The following is a 22,801-nucleotide window of genomic DNA, read 5'->3' as shown; positions in this document are numbered from 1 at the left end:
TGTGATGATTGGAGGGTGGATGATCAACATACCACTTTGCAGCCCTCTAGCCTCAGTAGTTTTTAATAAGATCTGAGGGTGGACAGAAAAAGTGGGGACAGACAAACATTCCTTTTACAGAAAATTAAAAGCTGGTATATTTCCTCCAGGGACAAAACTAATAAACAAGAAATCCCCACTGAAACTAACTCGGGAAACCTCCCCATTCTCGAACTGTCAAGAGAAAGGCGCAGGAACTGTTCCGTCGTAATGCCCCCAAGAGAAAGTTTGGCATTCCGCGACGCCCCTCGGAAAAGGAAAAAGTATTTCTGGGCCAGAATTATTCCCCTGAAACTCTGGCTTCGTAGGAAGGAAGGGAGGAAGAAGCCTTTAATGGCGGGAGTTGAATGTTGACACTTAATTCTGGAAGAGCTGGCTGGCCCCGTTTGAAAAAGAGAAGTGCATTCATGCATCCAGGACGACCACCGAAAGTCTTGAAAGGGAGTAATTGGCTTTGGCAGTTAATGGTGGGGCTGTGTTCGTCTTCTGTTACTTTGTACAACAGGAGATGTGTCCTTTCACATCCTAAATGACAGCAGTTCCGTAAAGAGTTCAAGTTTGTTTATGTTTATCATTAAATGTATCTAATTTTTTGGTTGGGTGAGTTTCTGGTCTGGTGAATCTGGTGGGTTTTCACGACTGGTTTATTGCTTATGAGAGAGAGAGAGAGAGTGTTTAAATGGGGTGGAAAAAGAGAGGAAGTTGAAAGTATAGTAGAGATTAACATGAGTGGGCAGACCCATTTGGGTTTTCTATAGATTGTGGGGTAGGTAAGGATTCCTAAGAGAGAGATCCTTCCATTCTACAAAGGATGCAAAGGAGGAATAATCCTCCTACCTCCTTTGTTGGAGGATTCATCCTTCCCCTTAGGAGGAGGAGGAGGAGGAGGGAGGAGGTCCCAGAAATATCCTACGCCTGAAATGAAGAATGTAAGGAAGATGAGATAGAAACTCAAGAAGAAGATAAATGATCGAATTATATGTTTCTGCGTCGCCCGGCAGAAACCCAAAGAAGATGGACGAACGAGAGAAGAAGAATAATAACGAGTGGATAAAGGGAATGGAAGTTAGTTTTCTCTCTCTCTCTCTCTCTCTCTCTCTCTCTCTCTCTCTCTCTCTCTCTCTCTCTCTCTCTCTCTCAGCTTCTATTGAAGTGGACAAAACTTCATTGCTTTGGTAATCCAATATTTGAATAAATATATTCAATTTCTCTCTCTCTCTCTCTCTCTCTCTCTCTCTCTCTCTCTCTCTCTCTCTCTCTCTCTCTCTCTCTTCTTCTTCTTCTCTTCTTCTTCTTTCCTCTGTCATGTTTCGATATGTCATGTTTCGATATTTAATTCCCCAGAATTTACCATAGAGAGAGAGAGAGAGAGAGAGAGAGAATTTGATACATGTACGGAAATATGATTTTCAGATTCTGTCAACTTTGGACTCAAATCCTGAGAGACTGACAGACAGACAGACTTCTGAGGCTAGAGGGCTGCAAATTGGTATGTTGATCATCCACCCTACAATCATCAGTCACACAAAATTGCAGCCCTCTAGCCTCAGCAGTTTTTAATTTATTTTAGGTTAAAATTAGCCAAATCGTGCGTCTGGCAACGGTATAGGCCAAGCCACCACTGGGCCTTGATTAAAGTTTCAAATTTCAGTTTGACTCGACTGAAATTCATCAAACGTCCTCATTAAGCAGTAATGAGGTTTCAGTAATGAATCAGATTGAACCTCACGAAAGCCAAGATAAAAGTCATTCGTTAGACTCTCTCTCTCTCTCTCTCTCTCTCTCTCTCTCTCTCTCTCTCTCTCTCTTATATTCAGCACCCATTGAGCTGCTCTATATCAAAAAGAAAGCTGACGGGACTTAACGAGGACGTAGGAGACTGAGTTAAGGGATTTTTAAGGGAGAATAGGAAAGTAGACTGCCTTATTGTGACCCATGAACTTTTATAGACTTGATCCCTGTTGGGTTTGAGAGGACAGTTTTGCCCAAGATATTCGTCTGTTTATATGAGTGTTGGTTAGTCTCAGCACTGGAAATGAGGAGAGATATTGCTCTTCTCTCTCTCTCTCTCTCTCTCTCTCTCTCTCTCTCTCTCTCTCTCTCTCTCCTTCATGCAGAGGGTTCTATGTTGATGGTGGTCCATGGGTTATTTCTGAATATCATAGACTTAAAGACAACTTGTATCCTGAAAGAACTCTCTCTCTCTCTCTCTCTCTCTCTCTCTCTCTCTCTCTCTCTCTCTCTCTCTCTCTCTCTCTCTCTCTCTTCTTCTTCTTCTTCTTCTTCTTCTTCTTCTTCTTCTTCTTCTTCTTCCACTGAAGATATAACGACCTCCAGACAGCTTGTATCCTTAAAGAGAACTCTCTCTCTCTCTCTCTCTCTCTCTCTCTCTCTCTCTCTCTCTCTCTCTCTCTCTCTCTCTCTCTCTCTCTCCAAAGAACTCCAACAAATGGAACACGAGACGCAGAATTGCTTCATAAACAAAGAGAATATGAAAATAACACACTGTCCATTCCAGCTGTAATGAATGCATCGGGAATGTTTTTGTATAACAAAAAAGCAACTTTATTGCGCAAAGAACTTGCTGAATAATCAAAGGGTGCAGCGTAATGATTCAACAGCGCGGATTCATTGCGATTCTGAAGGAAAAATTTCATTTGCAATTCTCTGCAATCGGGTTGAAATTCAAGCCGTGTTCGTGGCTTGAGAGACGAGATGTTTCGCGGAACGTTTGATATCAGATGTGAGGAGAATTGAAGCGTTCTCATTATGGGAATGACGAGAATGGTTTTTTTTAGTAAACCAGTGGTTCTTGACCCAGGGGTGCGAGGATGCCTATGAATAATTCAAGCAAAATATATTTTTATATAAGAATGTTATTTTTCTCTGCAAAAAAATAGATATTAATAATAATAATAATAACTAAATTAATATTATATATTATTATGATTATTAGTATTATTATTATTATTATTATTATTATTATTATTATTATTATTATTATTATTATTATTATTATTATCACAACACATCATATCAACTTTGTATTTTAGCGTTTTTGTAAATGCCATTATTTTTGTGGATTACCAAAACTATTAAGATAGGACCTAGGAAATTATTTTAGGGAAAATTACGTAAGAAGCGGTTCCTATAAACAAATAACGGGGGATGTCTGTTCATTCATAAACAAATGAAGTTTGCAGGATTTTGTTCAATGAGAAGTACGCAAGGAACGGTTCCTATAAACAAATGACAAGAGACGTCAGTTCATTCATACACAAATAAAGTTTGCATGATTTTGTTCAGTGAGAAGTACGCAAGGAACGGTTCCTATAAACACATGACAAGCGATGCCAGCTCATTCATAAACAAATAAAGTTTGCAGGACTTTGTTCAGTGAAAAATACGCAAGAAATGGTTCCTATAAACAAATGACAAGAGAGGTTAGTTCATTCATAAACAAATAAAGTTTGCTGGACTTTATTCAATGAAAAATACGCAGGGAACTGCACCCATAAACAAAACAAACTTTACAACTGATTCCCTTAGCTTAACATAACCACACATCACAGAACACATTACCAAGACAGAACCTTTAATCACACCTTCCAGCCTCTCTTGACAATATCGACTTGGTGTGGGTTAGGAAAGAAAAAGCTTTTAGCTTAATCAGCCCGACAAATGAGGTGATGGATTTCGGCCCTCGCCTCTAAGGAGAGGAACCATTTTAGGGGGGGGGTACCTCCCGTCCGGCCAAATTCGTCAGTCTTGCCAATTCGCCCGTCCGAGTCATTAGCCGATGAAGGATTTCTCGTAATTTTGCCCCGAAAAGGGGAAGTGGTGATGATTTTTTCATTCTCTTGCAAATGCATAAATAGATTGATAAATAAAGAACATATAAATAGATTGATAAATAAGTAAATAATGATTATATTAATAAATGAGTCAAATTGAGAAAATAAAAAAGAAAGTTATGTTAATATAAAGCGAATTGTAATTGGGGAAACCTTCTGAAAAAGCGATACATGTGAATGCTTACTTAATTATGTTTTTCTCTCGCGCATGCATAAATAGACTGATAAATGAATAAATAACGAACGTGCAATGAATGAGTGATAGAGAGAAAATGTAAGAAATACGTAAGAATCATAACCATTAACATTTCAGAAGCAAAACAGGACCCTCAATTTTCCCCGATACAGAGTGATGTGTCATTCCGTTATACACTCTCTGGAATATCTCACAAAATATACCAGAAATATTCTCTCTCTCTCTCTCTCTCTCTCTCTCTCTCTCTCTCTCTCTCAATTGCATGCAAAGGAATATGCAATAGGAGTGAGGAAAAATGCTCGTTTTTCTCCCCAAGTGAGGAACAACCCCTTGTATTTTTTCCAGTTACTCTGTTTCCTGGAATTGTTGGGAATATAAGAAAAGGAGAATTTTTTCTCCTTTGTTTGTGGGACAATGGAGAAACGGCAGATTGTTTTACGCGTTTGTGCGCGTTTGTTTTTGTCCCATATTGTTTGTGTGACTGCTGGAATCACATACATCTTTCGTATGTGATTACACAAACATACTATACTTTTCCAGATATTGTGTGTGTGTGTTTGTGTATATATATCTGTACGAGAAAGACACACAAACTCTTCGAATCAATTTCAAAAAACATATTTCACAAACAGGCACTGCACAAACATACGAACTCTGCCAGAGGCACGATAATGCCTAACTTGAGGAGGAGGAGGAGGTTAGAGGGCTGCAATTTGGTACCTGTGATCACTGAAGGGTGGATGATCAACATACCAATTTGCAGCCCTCTAGCCCCGGTAAGTTTTTAAGATCTGAGGGCGGACAGAATATATAGGAATAATATAAGAATAAAATGTGCTGTTGAAAAAGCCACAGCGTGGGTATGTTTCTGTTGTATGATGCCAAAGCTGATCTGGGTACGACCTAGTTTATTTGCATAATGGAAACCCACACCTCAGCTGGAGGTCCGTATCTCAAGCTGTGTGGAGGTCGTTACGTCTCCCCGAGCGAGAGAGAGAGAGAGAGAGAGAGAGAGAGAGAGAGAGAGAGAGAGAGAGAGAGAGAGAGTGGGGGATTGAGGGACAGAAAGAGATTGAGGAACAGGAACAGAGAGAGAGAGAGAGAGTGGGGGAGATTGAGGGACAGAAAGAGAGAGAGATTGAGGGAGAGAGAGAGATTGAGGGACAGAAGAGAGAGAGAGAGAGAGAGAGAGAGAGAGAGAGAGAGAGAGAGAGAGATAGAGAGAGATAGATAGATAGATAGATAGATAGATAGATAGAAAGAGAGAGAAAGATTTAGAGATTGAGGGAGAGAAAGATGGAGAAATAGAGAGAGAGAGAGAGAGAGAGAGAGAGAGAGACTGAAGGAGAAAAAGAGGTGGAGGGAAAGAGAGAGGGATTGAGGGAGGGAGAGATAGAGAGAGAAAAAGAGATTGAGAGAGAGAGAGAGATTATTGTCATCTGTGGGCATCTGCCCAGTTATTATACAATATATGTATATACAATAATCAAATTCTATATACAATTATTACATAATTACCACCATTTGATGACCAACAATAAAACAATCAACATATATAAGAAATTACTCATTCAAGTTGAGAGACTACTGGAGCCATTTTTAATGTCATGACGATAACTGTCTTTTGATAATTATTCTCTTTTTAATAATTATCTTCTTTTGATGACTTTCTTTTGGCGAAAGTACAAAAGGAAAGTCATTTCCACTTTTACACTTTCAGCTTTGTATTACTTTTTGTAATTATGATTTTTTTTTTCTGTAACCTGAAACGCGAGAAGCAATTACTGTTGTAATTTTTTAAAAGCTTCGAGTAATTACCTGTCTTCTTCTTCTTCTTCTTCTTCTTCTTCTTCTTCTTGAAGACAGGATTCCTCTTCTTCGTCTCTTCGTGAACGAGAAAGAGTGGCCTTGTTTAGGAAACGGATGTTTACAGAGCACGGGGAACTAAAATGATAGAGTTATAGATCTAAAACCCCTAGATACAGGGATTGAGATGTTAGTAAAAAGTTGCCTAGAGCCCCCCAGAAAATATCTAGAACTCAGTGCTCTAGACGCAAGTTCAAATCCCCTAGACCAAGATTAAGAAAAGCCTAGAGGCCTAGACTAAGAGATATAGGCCTATAGCCTAGGCCTACTTACAGAGGCTGATATGCTAGAGAGTTGCCTAGAGCCAAGGTATAAGGTCAAAGCTCTGAAGACTTGGGACTAGCGAGATTTAGAGCCAAAGGACCTGTGATCAAAGACCAATAGATCTAGGACTGCAGGTATAGAACCAAAACTCTGAATCCAAAGTGTTTAGGGCTCTGAAACCAAGGCTTGTATAACCCAAGGCTCATCAACCAGAGCCAAAGAACAAGACCCAAGGTGTAGAACCCAAGAAATAACGACAGAAACGAGCACCCAAGGCTGATGATCAGAGACCAACAGGCTTCAAGGACTGTATCAGACCAGGATACAGAGCATAGGCCTAGTGGCTCTGTGAACCAAAGGCCTATGTAGCCTAGCCATACGTATATATAAACCCAGAGACCCCAAAAATGGAGGCACAGAACCCGAGGGTTGGAACCCAAAGACCCAGAAGCCATTTTACAGCAGCCACAGTTTCTGAACCCTAGAATTGGACCCAAAAATGGGAACGAAACCCAAATTGGGAAGCCATCTTTCCCTTGACGTAACATGGAACTCAGACCAAAATTTTGAGTTCGAGAAAAGATATATAGAAGGAATTTTAGACCAAAAACACAAAATTCACAAAAAAATATACTTTTTTCTTCAAAGGAAAACTTTGATGTTTTAAAAGATAATAAACATAAGTTTAATACACATTAATATATAAAATTGCTTTCCCTCCAAAATAAATTTGAACAGAACAAACTCAATCAGTTTCAGAAATATCTCTCTCTCTCTCTCTCTCTCTCTCTCTCTCTCTCTCTCTCTCTCTCTCTCTCTCTCTCTCTCTCTCTCTCTCTCTTTTACACAACTCGGATATTCTATTCAGTCTGACAATACTTCATTTCTTTGGTACATCCACTATTTGAATAAATATTCTCTCTCTCTCTCTCTCTCTCTCTCTCTCTCTCTCTCTCTCTCTCTCTCTCTCTCTCTCTCTCTCTCTCTCTCTCTCTCTCTCTCCCAAGCTGACAATACTTCATTGCTCCAATATTTGAATAAGCAGTTTCTTGCTGTTAAAAATCAAACTTTCCCCTAGTTCTCAGAATGGTTCAAAGGAGAGAGAGAGAGAGAGAGAGAGAGAGAGAGAGAGAGAGAGAGAGAGAGAGAGAGAGAGAGTCCTTTAAGTTCGATACATCCAGTTAAAAGCCCCCACGTGACCTTTGACCTATAATTGTAGGGTCATATTTCAATGTTAGGTATTTCAATATTCATAATGTTGGATGGTCATTAAAAATTCAACAAAAATTCAATTGAAATTCAATAGGAAATTTATAGACAGGTTCTTCAATTATTTAAGGAGAGTTAAAATGTCATATATATATATATATATATATATATATATATATATATATATATATATATATATATATATATATATATATTTCTTTGTTTCTTGTTAATTCCTTGGTTAAAAACAAGTTAATTAACTTGTTAGTTTTCTGTAAAAGAAAACTATTGTGCTGGCTTTGTCTGTCCGTTCGCACTTTTCCTGTCCGACCTCAGATCTCAAAAACTACTGAGGCTAGAGGGCTGCAAATTGGTATGTTGATCAACCACCCTTCAATCATCAGACATACCAAATTGCAGCCCTCTAGCCTCAGTAGTTTTTTATTTTATTTAAGGTTAAAGTTAGCCATAATCGTTTGTTTGACAACGATATAGGCCAGGCCACCACCGGGCCGTGATTAAAGTTTCACGGGCCGTGGCTCATACAGCAATATACGGAGACCACCGAAAGATAGATCTATTTTCGGTGGCCTTGATTATACGCCAGAAATAAAGTCACAAAGTACCGAAGAGATTTTACATAAATCAAGGCACATTACTTACATAAATTCTGCCTTGGCCGTCGTTCCAGAGCGTGCTGGCATAAGGCCAGTTATATATAGACCAAGAGAAGGCAAATGGAACAAAAACGAGGAGGTATTTTATCATTAAAACTCGCAAACACGATAAAAATTTCAAAGGGAAGACAAAGTTGGGCGGCCATTAAAACTTTACAGCAAAGCTAGAGACCATTTTTGCCATCATTAGTTTTCCCTCTGATACTTATCTCTCATTTATAAAAAAGGAGTTATCTCGACGATAAAAACCTCAAATCTATTTCTTTTAGGAATATGTTTTTTTTATATATATATTCTCTAACTTCTTTGAAAGGAGTTCGGGCTACAAAACTTTCGTAGGAAAATTGTTGGAACTGTTTACGAGTTTTTCGAAGTCCGGTTTGATTCCCGAGAGATTTATGGCCGAGAGATTCGACCTCCTATTCACTTTCGTTTACTCTAAATTCGTAATGATTTTAGGCTGGTTTTGACCAGTGGCGCGTGCGCGCGCGTATGCACCGCAGTGCGTACGCATGCATTATGTATATTGTCTCTTAGATTCGTCTTAATAAATTCAGGAAGGAAAGAATAAGTCTGACTTTTTTGTTGACAAAAAAAATTGAATCTGATCTAGATTCAGTCTCGATGTAGGAACCCTTTACAGATGAATATTTAGGATGTTCCCAAATCCTACAAAGGATTCAGATTAGTCTCCTGGGAGTCCCCAAATCCTGAAAAGGATTCAGAATAGTTTAAGGCACCCAAAATCCTAAAAAAAGTATTCAAAATATTCTCCTGGAAGTCCACAAATCCTAAAAAGGATTCAGATTGTCTCCGGGAAGTTCGCAAATCCTAAAAAGGATTCAGATTGTCTCCGGAAGTCTCCAAATCCTAAAAAGGATTCGGAGTTGGTTCCGGAAAGTCCCTGAATCCTAAATAGGATTCAAAACACTCTTCTAAAAATTCCTAAATCCTAAAACAGGATTCAGAAGTCTCCTGGAAATTCCTAAATCCTAGACAGAAAAAAAAAGATTCACTAACAGTCTCCTAGACAGGCCACACATTCCCAGGATTCCATTTAGGAATTCCGGTGCAGGATTCAGGAATTTGTATAAGGCCAGGAAAAACAATATTGCCTGGAACAAAATATACTGAGTGTAGTACCCTGTGTGTGTACACACATGGGTGTACATATGTGTATACACGTGGGTGTATCTATGTGTATACACATGGGTGTACATATGTGTATGTTAGTGTATTTGTGTGTTAATACTCATTAAAGATTGATTATTTACAATTTTAGCACAACAAACTCTCAGTCTCTCTCTCTCTCTCTCTCTCTCTCTCTCTCTCTCTCTCTCTCTCTCTCTCTCTCTCTCTCTCTCTGTCAAAAGTCCGTTCAAAAGGACAGAGACAAAATGGACTTGTTTCTCTCTCTCTCTCTCTCTCTCTCTCTCTCTCTCTCTCTCTCTCTCTCTCTCTCTCTCGTTCAAAAGGACAGAGACAAAATCTTTCTTTCACCACCCCTTTCTCTCTCTCTCTCTCTCTCTCTCTCTCTCTCAAGGAGAGAGAAAGAGAGAGAGAGAGAGAGATGATTAATTACCTTAGCCTCATGATATGACATCAGAGTGACTCTTGCAAGTTAATATTGTGGTGTGGAGAGAGAGAGAGAGAGAGAGAGAGAGCTAGCTTACCAATTCTAAACAGCTGCCCTGTTCAAGAGCATGCTCTCATTCTGCCCCTCTTCCAAGCATACAATAGACTTTCCATTTTATTCTCTCAAACCATACCCCACACTCTATCCTCTGATCTAATTGTCTGCCTTTCTGGGCAACAACGAGCAACAATGAGAGAGAGGTTTCAACGAGAGGTTTTAATGCCCTGTTCTGGTGGTGGGACGCTTTTGTGCCACTCAGTTCCGCCTGTTGAACGCGGCTCTTACGATTTTCCTTTTGTTCGCGAGATTTACAAAATATGGTTGGATAAATTTTCTGTTGTGGTGTTTATAAATGCGTGGGTTGTTTTTGTGTGTGCGTGGGAGTGGGAGTGGGTGGGTGGGTGGTTCGGCATTGTGGGTGGGCGGTGTGTGGGGTGTGGGTGGTTTTTTGTTAAGAGATATTTCGAGCTACTTCGAATTCATCACAGTTCTTGGCTCGAAATTTCCAAAAATGTTTCCCGTTTTGTTGTTAGAAATTCTGAGCAGGAAAGACAATAATGTATTAAAGGATTTTAATGATTTTTAAAGTTAATATAAATTTTGAAGGATTTTAATCGATTTCAAATGATTTTACAGGATTTTACGGATTTTAAAGAATTGTGACAATTCTTGAAGGATTTAAAAACAATTTTTATAAAGCATTTTAAAGGATTTTAATGGATTTCAATAGATTTTTAATGATTTTAAGAGAATTTCATAGGATTTTAATGAATTATAATATATTTTTATAGATTTAAAAGAATTTTTAAAGGACTTTAAAGGATTATAATAGATTTTTATTTATTTAAAAGAATTTTAAAAGGACTTACAAGGCTTATAATGTCCCCAACTCTCTCGGGAAAATTACCAACCCAAATAATTACCTGGGAAATCTAATTACCTGCGATTAGCGACGGGACGATTCTACTCATTAATTCGACCCTCCTCATTGGCTGATACAGAAGCATTACTCCCTTGGGGGTTTGTAAGGGAGGACGTGATTGGCTGTTAATGAGTCGTTGATGGATGGTGAAATTCTATCAGGAATTTTTGTCAGACGAAGAAGGGATTAATAGAATGTTCTATTAGGGATTTTTTTTGTGAAATATAAACGAACTATTCAGTATTTTTGGAAGGGATTAATAGAATATTCTATTAGGGATTTTTTTGTGAAATATAAACGAATTATTTAGCACTGAAGCGAAGTTTTAGCTTTGAAATCAACAGGCCAAATGATTCTCGATAAATCCTCTGTGATAACATGTCAAGTCATTAAGTTTTAAATCCCCTGATGTAGCGTTTCGAAATATATGATGGAATATATATAATGATTTCCCAGTCACAAACAAATTTCTGGGCCAATATGACTGACAGGGACAGAAAAAAAAGTTTGTAAAAATAACTAAAATCACTTTTTTCTCTCTCTCGTCAAAGTTACAGATATCAAAAGCAGGTTACATTAAACCAACCAGAAATTTTCTTTCTGTAACAGTTTGAATATTCATGAAGCGTTGATTTACATAATAAGTTCATATTCAAATGTATAAAACATAAAAAACTTAGTTAAAACACCCTCCAGGCACATTGCTGCGATTTTTATTCATTGACAGAATCTGGAATGAAAAAGAAACTTGCGTAGGAGAGGAGAATATTGACAGAGATAAAATTGAGAAAATAATGCTAAATAAATCACAAAGAATAAATATGTTGTGAAACTTGTACATAATAACCTTTAGAGAGAGAGGAGAATATTGAGAGGAGAGATAAGAATGAGAAAAGAATGCTAAATAAATCACAAAGAATAAATATGTTGTGAATATTATAGCAATTTTGTCCCAGGTACATAATACCTTTACAGAGAGAGAGAGAGAGAGAGAGAGAGAGAGAGAGAGAGAGAGAGAGAGAGAGAGAACAGAATGTGTAGGAGAGGAGAATATTGACAGAGATAAAATTGAGAAAATAATGCTAAATAAATCACAAAGAATAAATATGTTGTGAATATTATAGCAATTTTGTCCCAGGTACATAATAACCTTTACAGAGAGAGAGAGAGAGAGAGAGAGAGAGAGAGAGAGAGAGAGAGAGAGAGTGTGTAGGGGAGGAGAATATTGACAGAGATAAAATAGAGAAAATAATGCTAAATAAATCACACAGAATAAATATATTATGAATATTATAGCAATTTTGTCCCAGGTACATAATAACCTTTACAGAGAGAGAGAGAGAGAGAGAGAGAGAGAGAGAGAGAGAGAGAGAGAGAGAGAGAGAGAAATAATGGGGCCTTCAGTCTGCCCCGTTCTCAATTTAAATATGAATTGGATCTAATTTCAAATTGGATGGTATTCATATATATATATATATATATATATATATATATATATAGAGAGAGAGAGAGAGAGAGAGAGAGAGAGAGAGAGAGAGAGAGAGAGATCAGATCAGAGGACCAGAAAACAGTGAGGAAGAGAAAAAAACAGCAGAATATCAAGATAAAAAGAAAAATGGAGACAAGGCAAGATATTGGATAACAGAAAAAAAAAAAGGGTTTCTGTTTAGCATAAAATGACGAACAGCAGAAGGACATAATCGTGTCTGCTTGCTCTCCATGCCAAGTCTGTTGACACAATCTGTTTTCCTTTCCTGTCAGACGCAGGAAGTCCAAACATACTCGTTCTGGTGGTCATGTTTTCGATGTAAACACGATCTCGCGCAGAGAGAGAGAGAGAGAGAGAGAGAGAGAGAGAGAACTGAGGATGTTCTCAAACATATGGGTTAAAATGTAGCCAATTCTGATTAGTCACTTACGCAGGGCCTCAGTTGTCGTTGATGTACGAGAACTTTTATTTTTCGTGAGTGGTTGGTTGTTGGTGTACGATAACCTTCTGTCTTTCTTTGGGTGGTTGTTGGTGTACAGTGACTTTTTTTGAGTGGTTGCTGGCGTACGATAAGTTTTTTTGACTGGTTGTTGGTGCTACAATCATTTTTTTGAGCGGTTGTTAGCATACAATAACGTTTTTCAGGTGGTTGTTGGTGTACAATAACCTTCCGTCTTTCTTTGGCTGGTTGTTGATGTACAATAACTTTTTTGGCATGGTTGTTGGCGTACAATAACTCTTTAGGAATGGTTGTTGGTGTACAATGACTTTTTTTTGAGTGATTGTTGATGTACAATAACTTTTTAGGAGCGGTTGTTGGTGTACGATAACTTTTCAGTAGTTGGTGATGTACGATAACTTTCTTTTTGAGTGACTGTTGGTGTACGATAACTTTTTTTGAGTGATTGTTGATGTACGATAACTTTTTAGAAGTGGTTGTTGGTGTGCAATAACTTTGTTTGAGTGGCTGTTGATGTACGGTAACATATTTAGTGGTTGTTGGTGTATGATAACTTTGTTTTATTGCTGAAATAGACATGTAAGGTGGCTGTCAATTATTTTTAATTATCAAAATGAAATATAAAAATGAATATAATATAGATTCTGTTCAGTTCTCCAACTAGATGACAACAAATGCCTCAGATCCCCTGGAATTAAAACCAATCAAATTCTAGAATTAGTTACGTAATATAAAGAAAAAAAGTCTTGCAGAATTTATCCTAAAAAATAACAGGAACCATTTCTGTCCAATTTCGGGAGGGAATTACGTCATATATATAAGGATCAGTGATATGACCAAAATCTACATATATTTCTATTTCTCTCATCCAATTTTGGGGAAAAATATGGAATTCATACGTCACTGAAATGAATACTTTACGGGATTTGAGAGTGATGGGTTTCCATGCATATTGGCTGAAATGATTCCTGGGGGGGAGAGAGAGAGAGAGAGAGAGAATTTTAATAAATGAGTTTATATTAACTCTTGCTAGCATTCAACTTTAACTTTCTTTTCTCTTTCCCGTCAATTTTTCTTGACCATCACCAACTTTTAGAGAGAGAGAGAGAGAGAGAGAGAGAGAGAGAGAAATTTAATAACTGAATTTATATTAACTCTTGTTAACATTCAGCTTTAACTTTCTCTTCTCTTTCTCTGCAACTTTTCTTGACAATCACCAACTTTTAGAAAGAGAGAGAGAGAGAGAGAGAGAGAGAGAGAGAGAGAGAGAGAGAGAGAGAGAGAGAGAGAGAGAGAGAGAGTATTTTCCCATGAGAATCTGAAACTGGAACATCCAAAAAAAAAAATTTTTTAAGCAAAATAATTCCAAACAAAACTGCTTCATAATAGACATGGTATATTGCGAATATCAAAGGTGAAATTTCAGCTCAGAAAAATAATATTAGTTTTTTTCTGGGAGAAAAAAAAAACATTCCCACAGATGTAATATTCCCCGGCGTCCCAAATATACTTGATTTAATGCTAATGAATATTTTCCCCTTTTTTATGAGAATATTAACTTTACATATAACTAATACACACAAATGTATGTGTGTATGTATGTATGAATAAATATCTCCACTAGATACCATCCAGTTTGAACGAGGTCCTGTTAGCAACATATACATATATACATAAATCAAATCCTTTCAACAATACCTTCAATATTTCCAGATATCATTACCTCATTCGCCAATAACCCCTCGGCCTCTCGACAACGCCGTATTTCAGAATATTTCGTAATGATTCGCCCTGATAATGCTAATTAGAATTCCATCCCCTCGCAAAATATATATCCGAGCAGCGATAATAATCTTGTCTTTTGATCATTCTCCAAAATCTGCAACGTGAATTATCATTTTGCAACGCTTCAGTGAGGCTTCAGTGAGTTCGTTTGTGGCTGGATGAAGCCTCTGCCTCCGTAGGGGGGTTTTTGAACCAATATATGTGAGGGTTATGGTCGTATGTTTAATTAGTTTTCTGTAAAAGAAAACTATTTGCCACACTTTTTTCTGTCCGCCCTCGGATCTTAAAAACTACTGAGGCTAGAGAGTTGCAAATTGGTATGTTGATCATCCATCCTCCAGTCATCAAACATACCAAATTGCAGCCCTCTAGCCTCAGTAGTTTTTATTTTATTTAAGGTTAAAGTTAGCCATAATCGTGCTTCTGGCAGCGATATAGGCCAGGCAACTACTGAGCCGTGGTTAAAGTTTCATGGGCCGCAGCTCATAGCATTATACCGAGACCACCGAAAGATAGATCTATTTTCGGTGGCCTTGATTATACGCTGAACAGAAAACTCGATTTTTTACCTCGTTTTATGTTGTGGTTAATATTGTGATGTTATATTTATGTATTTCAACATCCAGATGTTTATAAACATTCGGAGAAAGTCAATATACATCTCTAACTGCCGAGAGATAACAGTTATTTGACAGATGAAGTATCATTGAGTTGGGTTTAGCTAACTAGAGTTATATCCCCAATTCCAATGGGAATGTGAATGGGAATGTGATTTACTTGGAGTTATCAAGAGATTAATAAAATATATTAATATAATAATTAGGATATTCTAATTTACTTGTAAAAGATAAGTATAATATATATATATATATATATATATATATATATATATATATATATATATATATATATATATATATATATATATAATACCTCAATCTTTCGCGATTCGAATTGCACGAATTCACAGACACGCGAACTGTTCATTAGAACCTAACTAATTGACATACACGATTTTTTCACAGACACGCTACATTTGCAAAATCCTCGAGAAACCCTGCAGTTTTATTTTTAATCTTTGAAGTCATTGACTATAGATATTCTCCTCGACGCCAAACTCACTCGATCTATCAATCGACGATCGACCGAAGTTCATTTGTCGTGAGCCAACAAAACAAAGCAAATACCAATCTTGGTGACAGTCCGAAAAAGCTCTCAGAAAAGTTGGAGAGAGAAGTCGGAAAAATCTTGAAGGAAAGATACTTCAGGAAGTTTTTTGGGGGGGAAGTTATACAGATTCTTCAAGTTTTGTTAAGAGGCAGCGAGGAATAGAGAGATCATCCAGGTATGAAAGAGAGAGAGAAAGAGAGTGAGTATGTATGTGTGTGTGTGTGGTCACGCACATTTAGGGAAATAAAACAAGGTTTATCTTCCTCTATCAGGCTACGAGTGAGAGTATTTATAAAATAATAAAGAATGAATTTATAAATAAAGATAAAATGTAAAGATAGTGGATGGTTTCAACAGAAGGAATTAAGTCATTCAAATTTGTCCAGCAACTCTGTAATATAAATATATATATATAAAGAAAGAGAGATGGTTTGGACATGTCCATCCCCTGGGAGAAAAATACGTGATATTATCGAGCTAGGTTCTCTTGTGGTTACCAAAAAAGTTGGATGACCCAGGCCGAAGCCTGCTTAGATGAGACCTATGACCTAAGGCTGCTTAGATAAGAACTATGAGATTATGAGGCTTAGAAACAAGTGGAGATTACTGAAAGACAAAGCACAGGATAGAGATGAGTCACAACAGATATTTCCCAAAAATTGATTATTCCATTTCACAAATAATAGAACCTTTGAATATGATGATTCTATGATTGTATGATTACATTAATCACGAAAATCTGATCGATTATCACACAAATAATTGGCGGGGAGCCTGATTTATCCCAATGAATTAATGATAAATTGATAATTCATATATTTAATCACAGGCAGTTATGTATAATTACAAATGATTTGATCGCAAAGCAGAATATTTGGATGACAATGATTTGGCGATTATAATTTTATATTAAAATGCAGAATTATTTATTGCTGATAATTTTATATTAATGCAGATAATTCTAGGGTCCAAATAAATACAAAACGTCCCTTAAAAGAATGAGGCTTACCTGAATGGAGTAAAAAAACAAGAGCATGGAGAGAATTCCAGGTAATATACCACCACATGACAGGTGTGTTTATATGGTAAGCAGTAAGAATGGAGCACTGACCAAAGTCTTACCTGTAAAGTGCAAATTTAAATGGCCATAGAAGTAGTGTTAAAGAAAATGAGATTATGCAATATTGACTGAGAAATCTATTTAAATCATTATTTTGCTGTAAAATAGGATTATCATTAATTGAATTTGAACTATAAGGGTGAGAGAGTTTATCTTTAAGCTTTATCAATAATTTCAGTATATCAATATATATATAAATATATATATATATAAAATCTGGAGTTTTATCTGCATTTTTTCAGTACCACTAAGATATAAAATAAGGTGCAAAATATAAAATATATGAAATATAAAAATATTTGAAATATAAAATACAAAATATTTCAGGTATGGAATATAAGAAACTTAAAATATAAAATTCAAAATATTCAAAGTATCAAATATATATAAAATATAATTCTATACTCCGCCCCTGATTTTATCCTGCAGTCCAGAAATCTAGCAGATAAAACAGTTTTATTTTTCCTTTTCTTCCACAGGAGAAATCTTAATATATTATCCTCTCAATGCATTATGCAACTTCCTAATTCTTCTAAATTTTTTACTCTTCTCTCTCTCTCTCTCTCTCTCTCTCTCTCTCTCTCTCTCTCTCTCTCTCTCTCTCTCTCTCTCTCTCTCTCTGCCGTGGAAACTTAGTCAGGTGTTAAAAAGTGGCAAGATAAAATCCAAGGAATTATCATTTGAAGAAAAGGAATTGTTTTAAACTTTTCCTGAACTGAAAATTGCGAGGAATAGTTTTATTACTTTTTTTTATAATATTGCTTTGGTTTTTTTTTCATTTTTCTCTTTTGGTGAGAGAGAGAGAGAGAGAGAGAGAGAGAGAGAGAGAGAGAGAGAGAGAGAGAGAGAGAATTATGTCGAGCCCTTAGCAACGTTTCCATCACGTTTTAATGTTTCACTCGAAAGGCGGGGTGTGTAGAGAGAGAGAGAGAGAGAGAGAGAGAGAGAGAGAGAGAGATCAATGTGGGGAGAGAGAGAACTATGTGGAGAGAGAGAGAGAGAGAGAGAGAGAGAGAGAGAGAGAGAGAGAGAGAGAGAGAGAGAGAGAGAGAGCCAGAGTCACAAGAAATTTAATATTGCAACATACGTTCCCACGACTCGAAAACTAATGGTCGATTTCGTCCTGGAATTTGTGTCTCACAACAAATCCATCTTCTTCTTCTTCTTCTTCTTCTTCTTCTTCTTCTTCTTCTTCTTCTTCTTCTTCTTCTTCTTCTTCTTCTTCTTCTTCTCCCTTTTAATTCCGGACGAGAGAAGAAAAACATCTGTAGGAATCGTAGTAAGTTCTGGAGGAATTCATGAATGAAACGTGACGCTTTTATGAATGAGTAGACCCTCCGTGACATTGGGTTACTTTTTTGTTGGCTACGTTTTTAAAAAGAGGTCCATACCCGTGCCCATACCCATACCCAAATCTGTACCCATACCCATACCCATATCTGTACCATACTTACACCCATACCCATACTCATACATATACCTATACCATACCCATATGTATACCTACACCCATACCCATATCTGTACCATACCCATACCCATATATGTACCATACCTGTACCCATACCCATATCCTTACCATATCCATACCATACCCATACCATACCCATATCCATATCCATACCATACCCATACCCTTACCATACCCATACCTATACCCATACCCATACCCATACCCACAGCTAAATTAACCCTGCAAATAATAATCGGCAAAAGTCTACGAGCAGCACCAGCCCCGTTTACCTTCCGGCGTGCAAACAAACAAACAAACTAATGTTTCAAAGTTTTAGATATATAGTTCAAATAAATAATAAGATTTCTAAGCCTCTTAATTAATTTTCATGATGATAATTAATGATTTATTAATTATCTATTAAAAAATATATATATATATATATATATATATATATATATATATATATATATATATATATATATATATAACCAACACCTTTATGGAAAAGGAAACGTATGAATGATATATTAGGTTAAAATTGGGAAGGTGGGGAGTTTAAGGGGAGAGGGGGATAGATAGGTCCTTTCCTGCTATGGTCAACGAAATGGTTGAAGAGAATTTCAATTTATATTTTGGGGAATTTGGCGGGTATGGGCTGAAATAGAGTTTCCGCTGGCTAGATATAGAAGGAGAGAGAGAGAGAGAGAGAGAGAATAAAATGTAAGATAAAATAATGACAATGATGTAGAAATTATAACAGGAAAAGTAAATGAAAAAAGCTGGAGAGAGAGAGAGAGAGAGAGAGAGAGAGAGAGAGAGAATGTTAGATGGTAGGCACATCCACTTTTGTAACAGTTAAGAGAGAGAGAGAGAGAGAGAGAATGAATTCTAACATCACAAGGGTGACAAAATTCCAATTCAATTAATTAATATTATTAACACCACTTCTATATTCCAGTCTTGATAAACTTTTTTCTAACTTCATTAACGTCTACATCCCAGCCGGGAAAAACTTCTAAACTTAATAACTTCTGGACTTGATAGCTTCTGGACTTAATACCTTCTGGACTTCAAAACTCCTAGACTTCAAAACTTACAAATCAACTCAACTTCCTATAGGCTGAATTATTCCCCGTGCTAATGTTCCCATTTTCTTTGTCGCTGGATTCCAGGACATTCCAGTACAATCCCACGTCCAAAGGAGCCTCACATTCCAGTGTTCCAGTTATTCACATTTATTTGTTATACACATATTGTCATTTCCTTTCACTGAATAACTTTCAAGAAAAAATATTTTCAATTTTTGTTTTAATATTTTTTGATTTACAAAAATATTCAGTGTATTTTGCATCAGGTAATCTGTTGGTAATTACCTGGTGATCAGCTGCTAATCTCCTGTCCATTAATCTCTCTCTCTCTCTCTCTCTCTCTCTCTCTCTCTCTCTCTCTCTCTCTCTCTCTCTCTCTCTCTCTCTCTCTATTCAAGATATGACAGTTAGAGATAATGTGTATGTATACGCATATACATTAGAATTATTATGTGGACAAGTTTTCTCTCTCTCTCTCTCTCTCTCTCTCTCTCTCTCTCTCTCTCTCTCTCTCTCACACACACACAATTTTGAAGACATAAAACTGGGTAATCACATTATATAACATTCCATTAGTAATCTCTAAATAATCTCAGAGTCATATCCTTTCCAGTGACTGTATATCCTTAACTTTCCCTCAGGGAAAGTGAAAAAATACTTTCTTTTCCCCCCAAAAGACAGAATTCCTTTCACTACAAAGAAAGTTTTAATTGGATGAATATATGTAAAGGACCTTTGGCTGTGATGTAACGGGAATAATGGGAATATTCCAGTTTGTAGTGGGAATATGACGGTATGGGACAAGATCTTTAGCATGGGATGGGGTTATGGGATGGGCGGGGGGGGGGCAAAATGCCCCCAAAATCCGTGGGAACAGAATCCTGCGCATTTTTAAGAATTCTTAGAATTGCGCTTAATTACGGGTTGTGTTATCGTAGCGGGTCAGCTGTAATGACCCGGTTGCAAGGGATAATAATGGCCTTTGAGAGAGAGAGAGAGAGAGAGAGAGAGAGAGAGAGAGAGAGAGAGAGAGGTTAATTCTAGATATAAAGATTCCAGTCACACCTTTGGGGCTATGAAATCTCAGAGGTCTAATTATTTCTTATAATGGCTTTCATATCTTGAGAGAGAGAGAGAGAGAGAGAGAGAGAGAGAGAGAGAGAGAGAGAGGAACATGTCCACAAAAGCATTTAAATATACATGCGCACACATACACAATACATGCATGCATTTATAACCAGCCTAATTCATCCATTTCAAATCCCAGGGGACTGAATATTTGATAAAATATTACGTCCGGTCACTGAATGCATTACAGGTATTATACGGATTCAATATTCACCTGTATTAAACCTGTATATGATCTACGTATGAACTATGTATGAAACGGCCCGCTGGTTCTGACAGATCCGTGCTACTTAATTGAAGTAATACAAAAGCTGTTTTACGTAATGTTTTCGAATATGTAATTAGTCTTGTCACGTCCGTGGTGAGAGGTGTAGATGAATGTGTTGTATGTTTGTATATTGATTGTTATTGATATTTTTTCATTTTAATTCATGTTTTACAGTTTCGTTTATAATGGTGATTGCTGGGTGAATGTTCTCGTCGTGGAATAATCTATGCGTAGAGAATGTGAGTGAAGAATATGAATGTTGAATGGTGACTGAAGTGTACCTTTTCAAATGTTCACATTAGTTCTCTCTCACTCTTTTACTCTCACTCACTTTCTTTATTCTTTGTTGCATGTGTATTTTGTGCAGTGGTGCACTTCACAGCTCTCTCTCTCTCTCTCTCTCTCTCTCTCTCTCTCTCTCTCTCTCTCTCTCTCTCTCTCTCCATTCTTTGCTTACGTTTTATGTGAAATATATTCGATACTCTCTCTCTCTCTCTCTCTCTCTCTCTCTCTCTCTCTCTCTCTCTCTCTCTCTCTCTCTCCATTTTTACATTTTTTTCATGTGTCGTTTTACTTTCCACCTCTCTCTCTCTCTCTCTCTCTCTCTCTCTCTCTCTCTCTCTCTCTCTCTCTCTCTCTCTCTCCCACAATCACTTCACACCCGCATTAGACGAGCGAGGAAATTCTCCCCTTAAAAAACTACTCATTGATTTTGGGGGTTTCATTCTTGTCTGTGGGTGGGGCGGGACGATGGGGTGGTGTTGGAGTCAAGGAGAACCCTTCCGGGGTTTTTAGGGGGGGGTGGTTTCGGGGTTTCTCCTTTGGGGTTTGGGGAAACCTCAGGAAGTCTTTGAAAGGAGTATTTGAAAGGGGTCTTTGAAAGTGTTGGAATCTGACCCTGTTTCAGTAGTTTGTATTATGGCTAAAGCTTCTCTTTAATCATACGCTCGCGCGCGTGCACGAAGTGAGTGAGAGAGAGAGAGAGAGAGAGAGAGAGAGAGAGAGAGAGAGAGAGAGAGAGTAGTAGCGGCTAGTATTCAACTTACAATGAATAATGACATTTTCAATCATTTTAGGAATTTCTATTCAAACATTCGTCTTGCTTTGTCCATCGACTTCTATTGACGAGCCTCGACCAATCAGAAGCCAGAGTTGTGATTGGCCAGTCAACCAATCAGAAGCCAGAATTGATTGGCCAGTGACCTGACTACAGGACATTAAAGATTATTGAGGTCATAAATACCACTGGAAGTCATTGACTCTCTCTCTCTCTCTCTCTCTCTCTCTCTCTCTCTCTCTCCAATAAATATTTTAGTTCCAATAAAGTTTCTACTATAAATTTTCTCTCCCCCGATAAATTTTCTTGTTCCAATTTTTTTTTTGTTCCAATAAATTTTTGAAATAAATTTTCTCTCCCCCAATAAATTTTCTTGTTCCAATAAATTTTTTTAGTTCCAATAAATTTTTGCAATCAATTTTCTCTCTCCCTAATAAATTTCCTTGCTCCAGTAAATTTTTTGCAATAATTTTTAAATTTTTTTAAAAATTTAGACAATTCAAAAAATGATACCTTCATTTTATGTTATTTTTAAATTGTCTAATTTTAATTTTATTCTTAATATGCAAATGAATGTCTTCATTTGCATACTGCACGGTCACCAATTCTTTCACCTCCTGACCGGAAATTGCCGAATTCGGGAGGGAAAGGAACCATTATGCTAATTTATGCAAATTAAGGGCGGTCTAACTTTTGAGGGTTGTACAGTACAGTACAACGAATGACTAAGTAACTCTTTGGCGAAAAATCATTATTATTATTATTATTATTATTATTATTATTATTATTATTATTATTATTATTATTATTAACTGCATGCTTTCAATACATTTTTATCTATTTATTCATTTATTGTTTCCTTTTTCTTTTTCTTTTTCCAATACATTTTATCTGAATAATAATAATAATAATTTATTCATTTATTGTTTCCTTTTTCTTTTTCTTTTGTTCCATATGAATATGTTTCATCTTCTGAATAATAATAATAATAATAATAATAATAATAATAATAATAATAATAATAATAATAATAATAATAAATCTCTTCAATATCAGTGCCTCTTCCGTATCCGGCAGAACCAATTACCGGCTTCGCTGGAGACGCGAAACGACGGGG

The 22,801-nt window shown here is 36.8% G+C and overlaps 1 protein-coding gene across 1 annotated transcript in view; it reads right to left on the bottom strand.

Annotated features, from left to right (window-relative positions):
- Nucleotides 1-18,361, bottom strand: part of LOC136856033 (major centromere autoantigen B-like) — a 30,737-nt gene extending 12,376 nt beyond the window's left edge. The window contains exons 1-3 of the mRNA XM_067133586.1: nt 18,329-18,361; nt 17,829-17,921; nt 5,908-5,996 (exon numbers count right to left, since the gene is read on the bottom strand). Of these exons, the coding sequence (XP_066989687.1) occupies nt 5,908-5,996; nt 17,829-17,921; nt 18,329-18,361 (215 nt within the window). The remainder of the gene's footprint in view (nt 1-5,907; nt 5,997-17,828; nt 17,922-18,328) is intronic.
- Between the last annotated feature and the right edge of the window lie 4,440 nt (nt 18,362-22,801).

Source organism: Macrobrachium rosenbergii, chromosome 34, assembly GCF_040412425.1.
Source record: "Macrobrachium rosenbergii isolate ZJJX-2024 chromosome 34, ASM4041242v1, whole genome shotgun sequence".
Classification (NCBI taxonomy): Eukaryota; Metazoa; Arthropoda; class Malacostraca; order Decapoda; family Palaemonidae; genus Macrobrachium; species Macrobrachium rosenbergii.
This window is presented reverse-complemented; position numbering and strand designations above follow the sequence as displayed.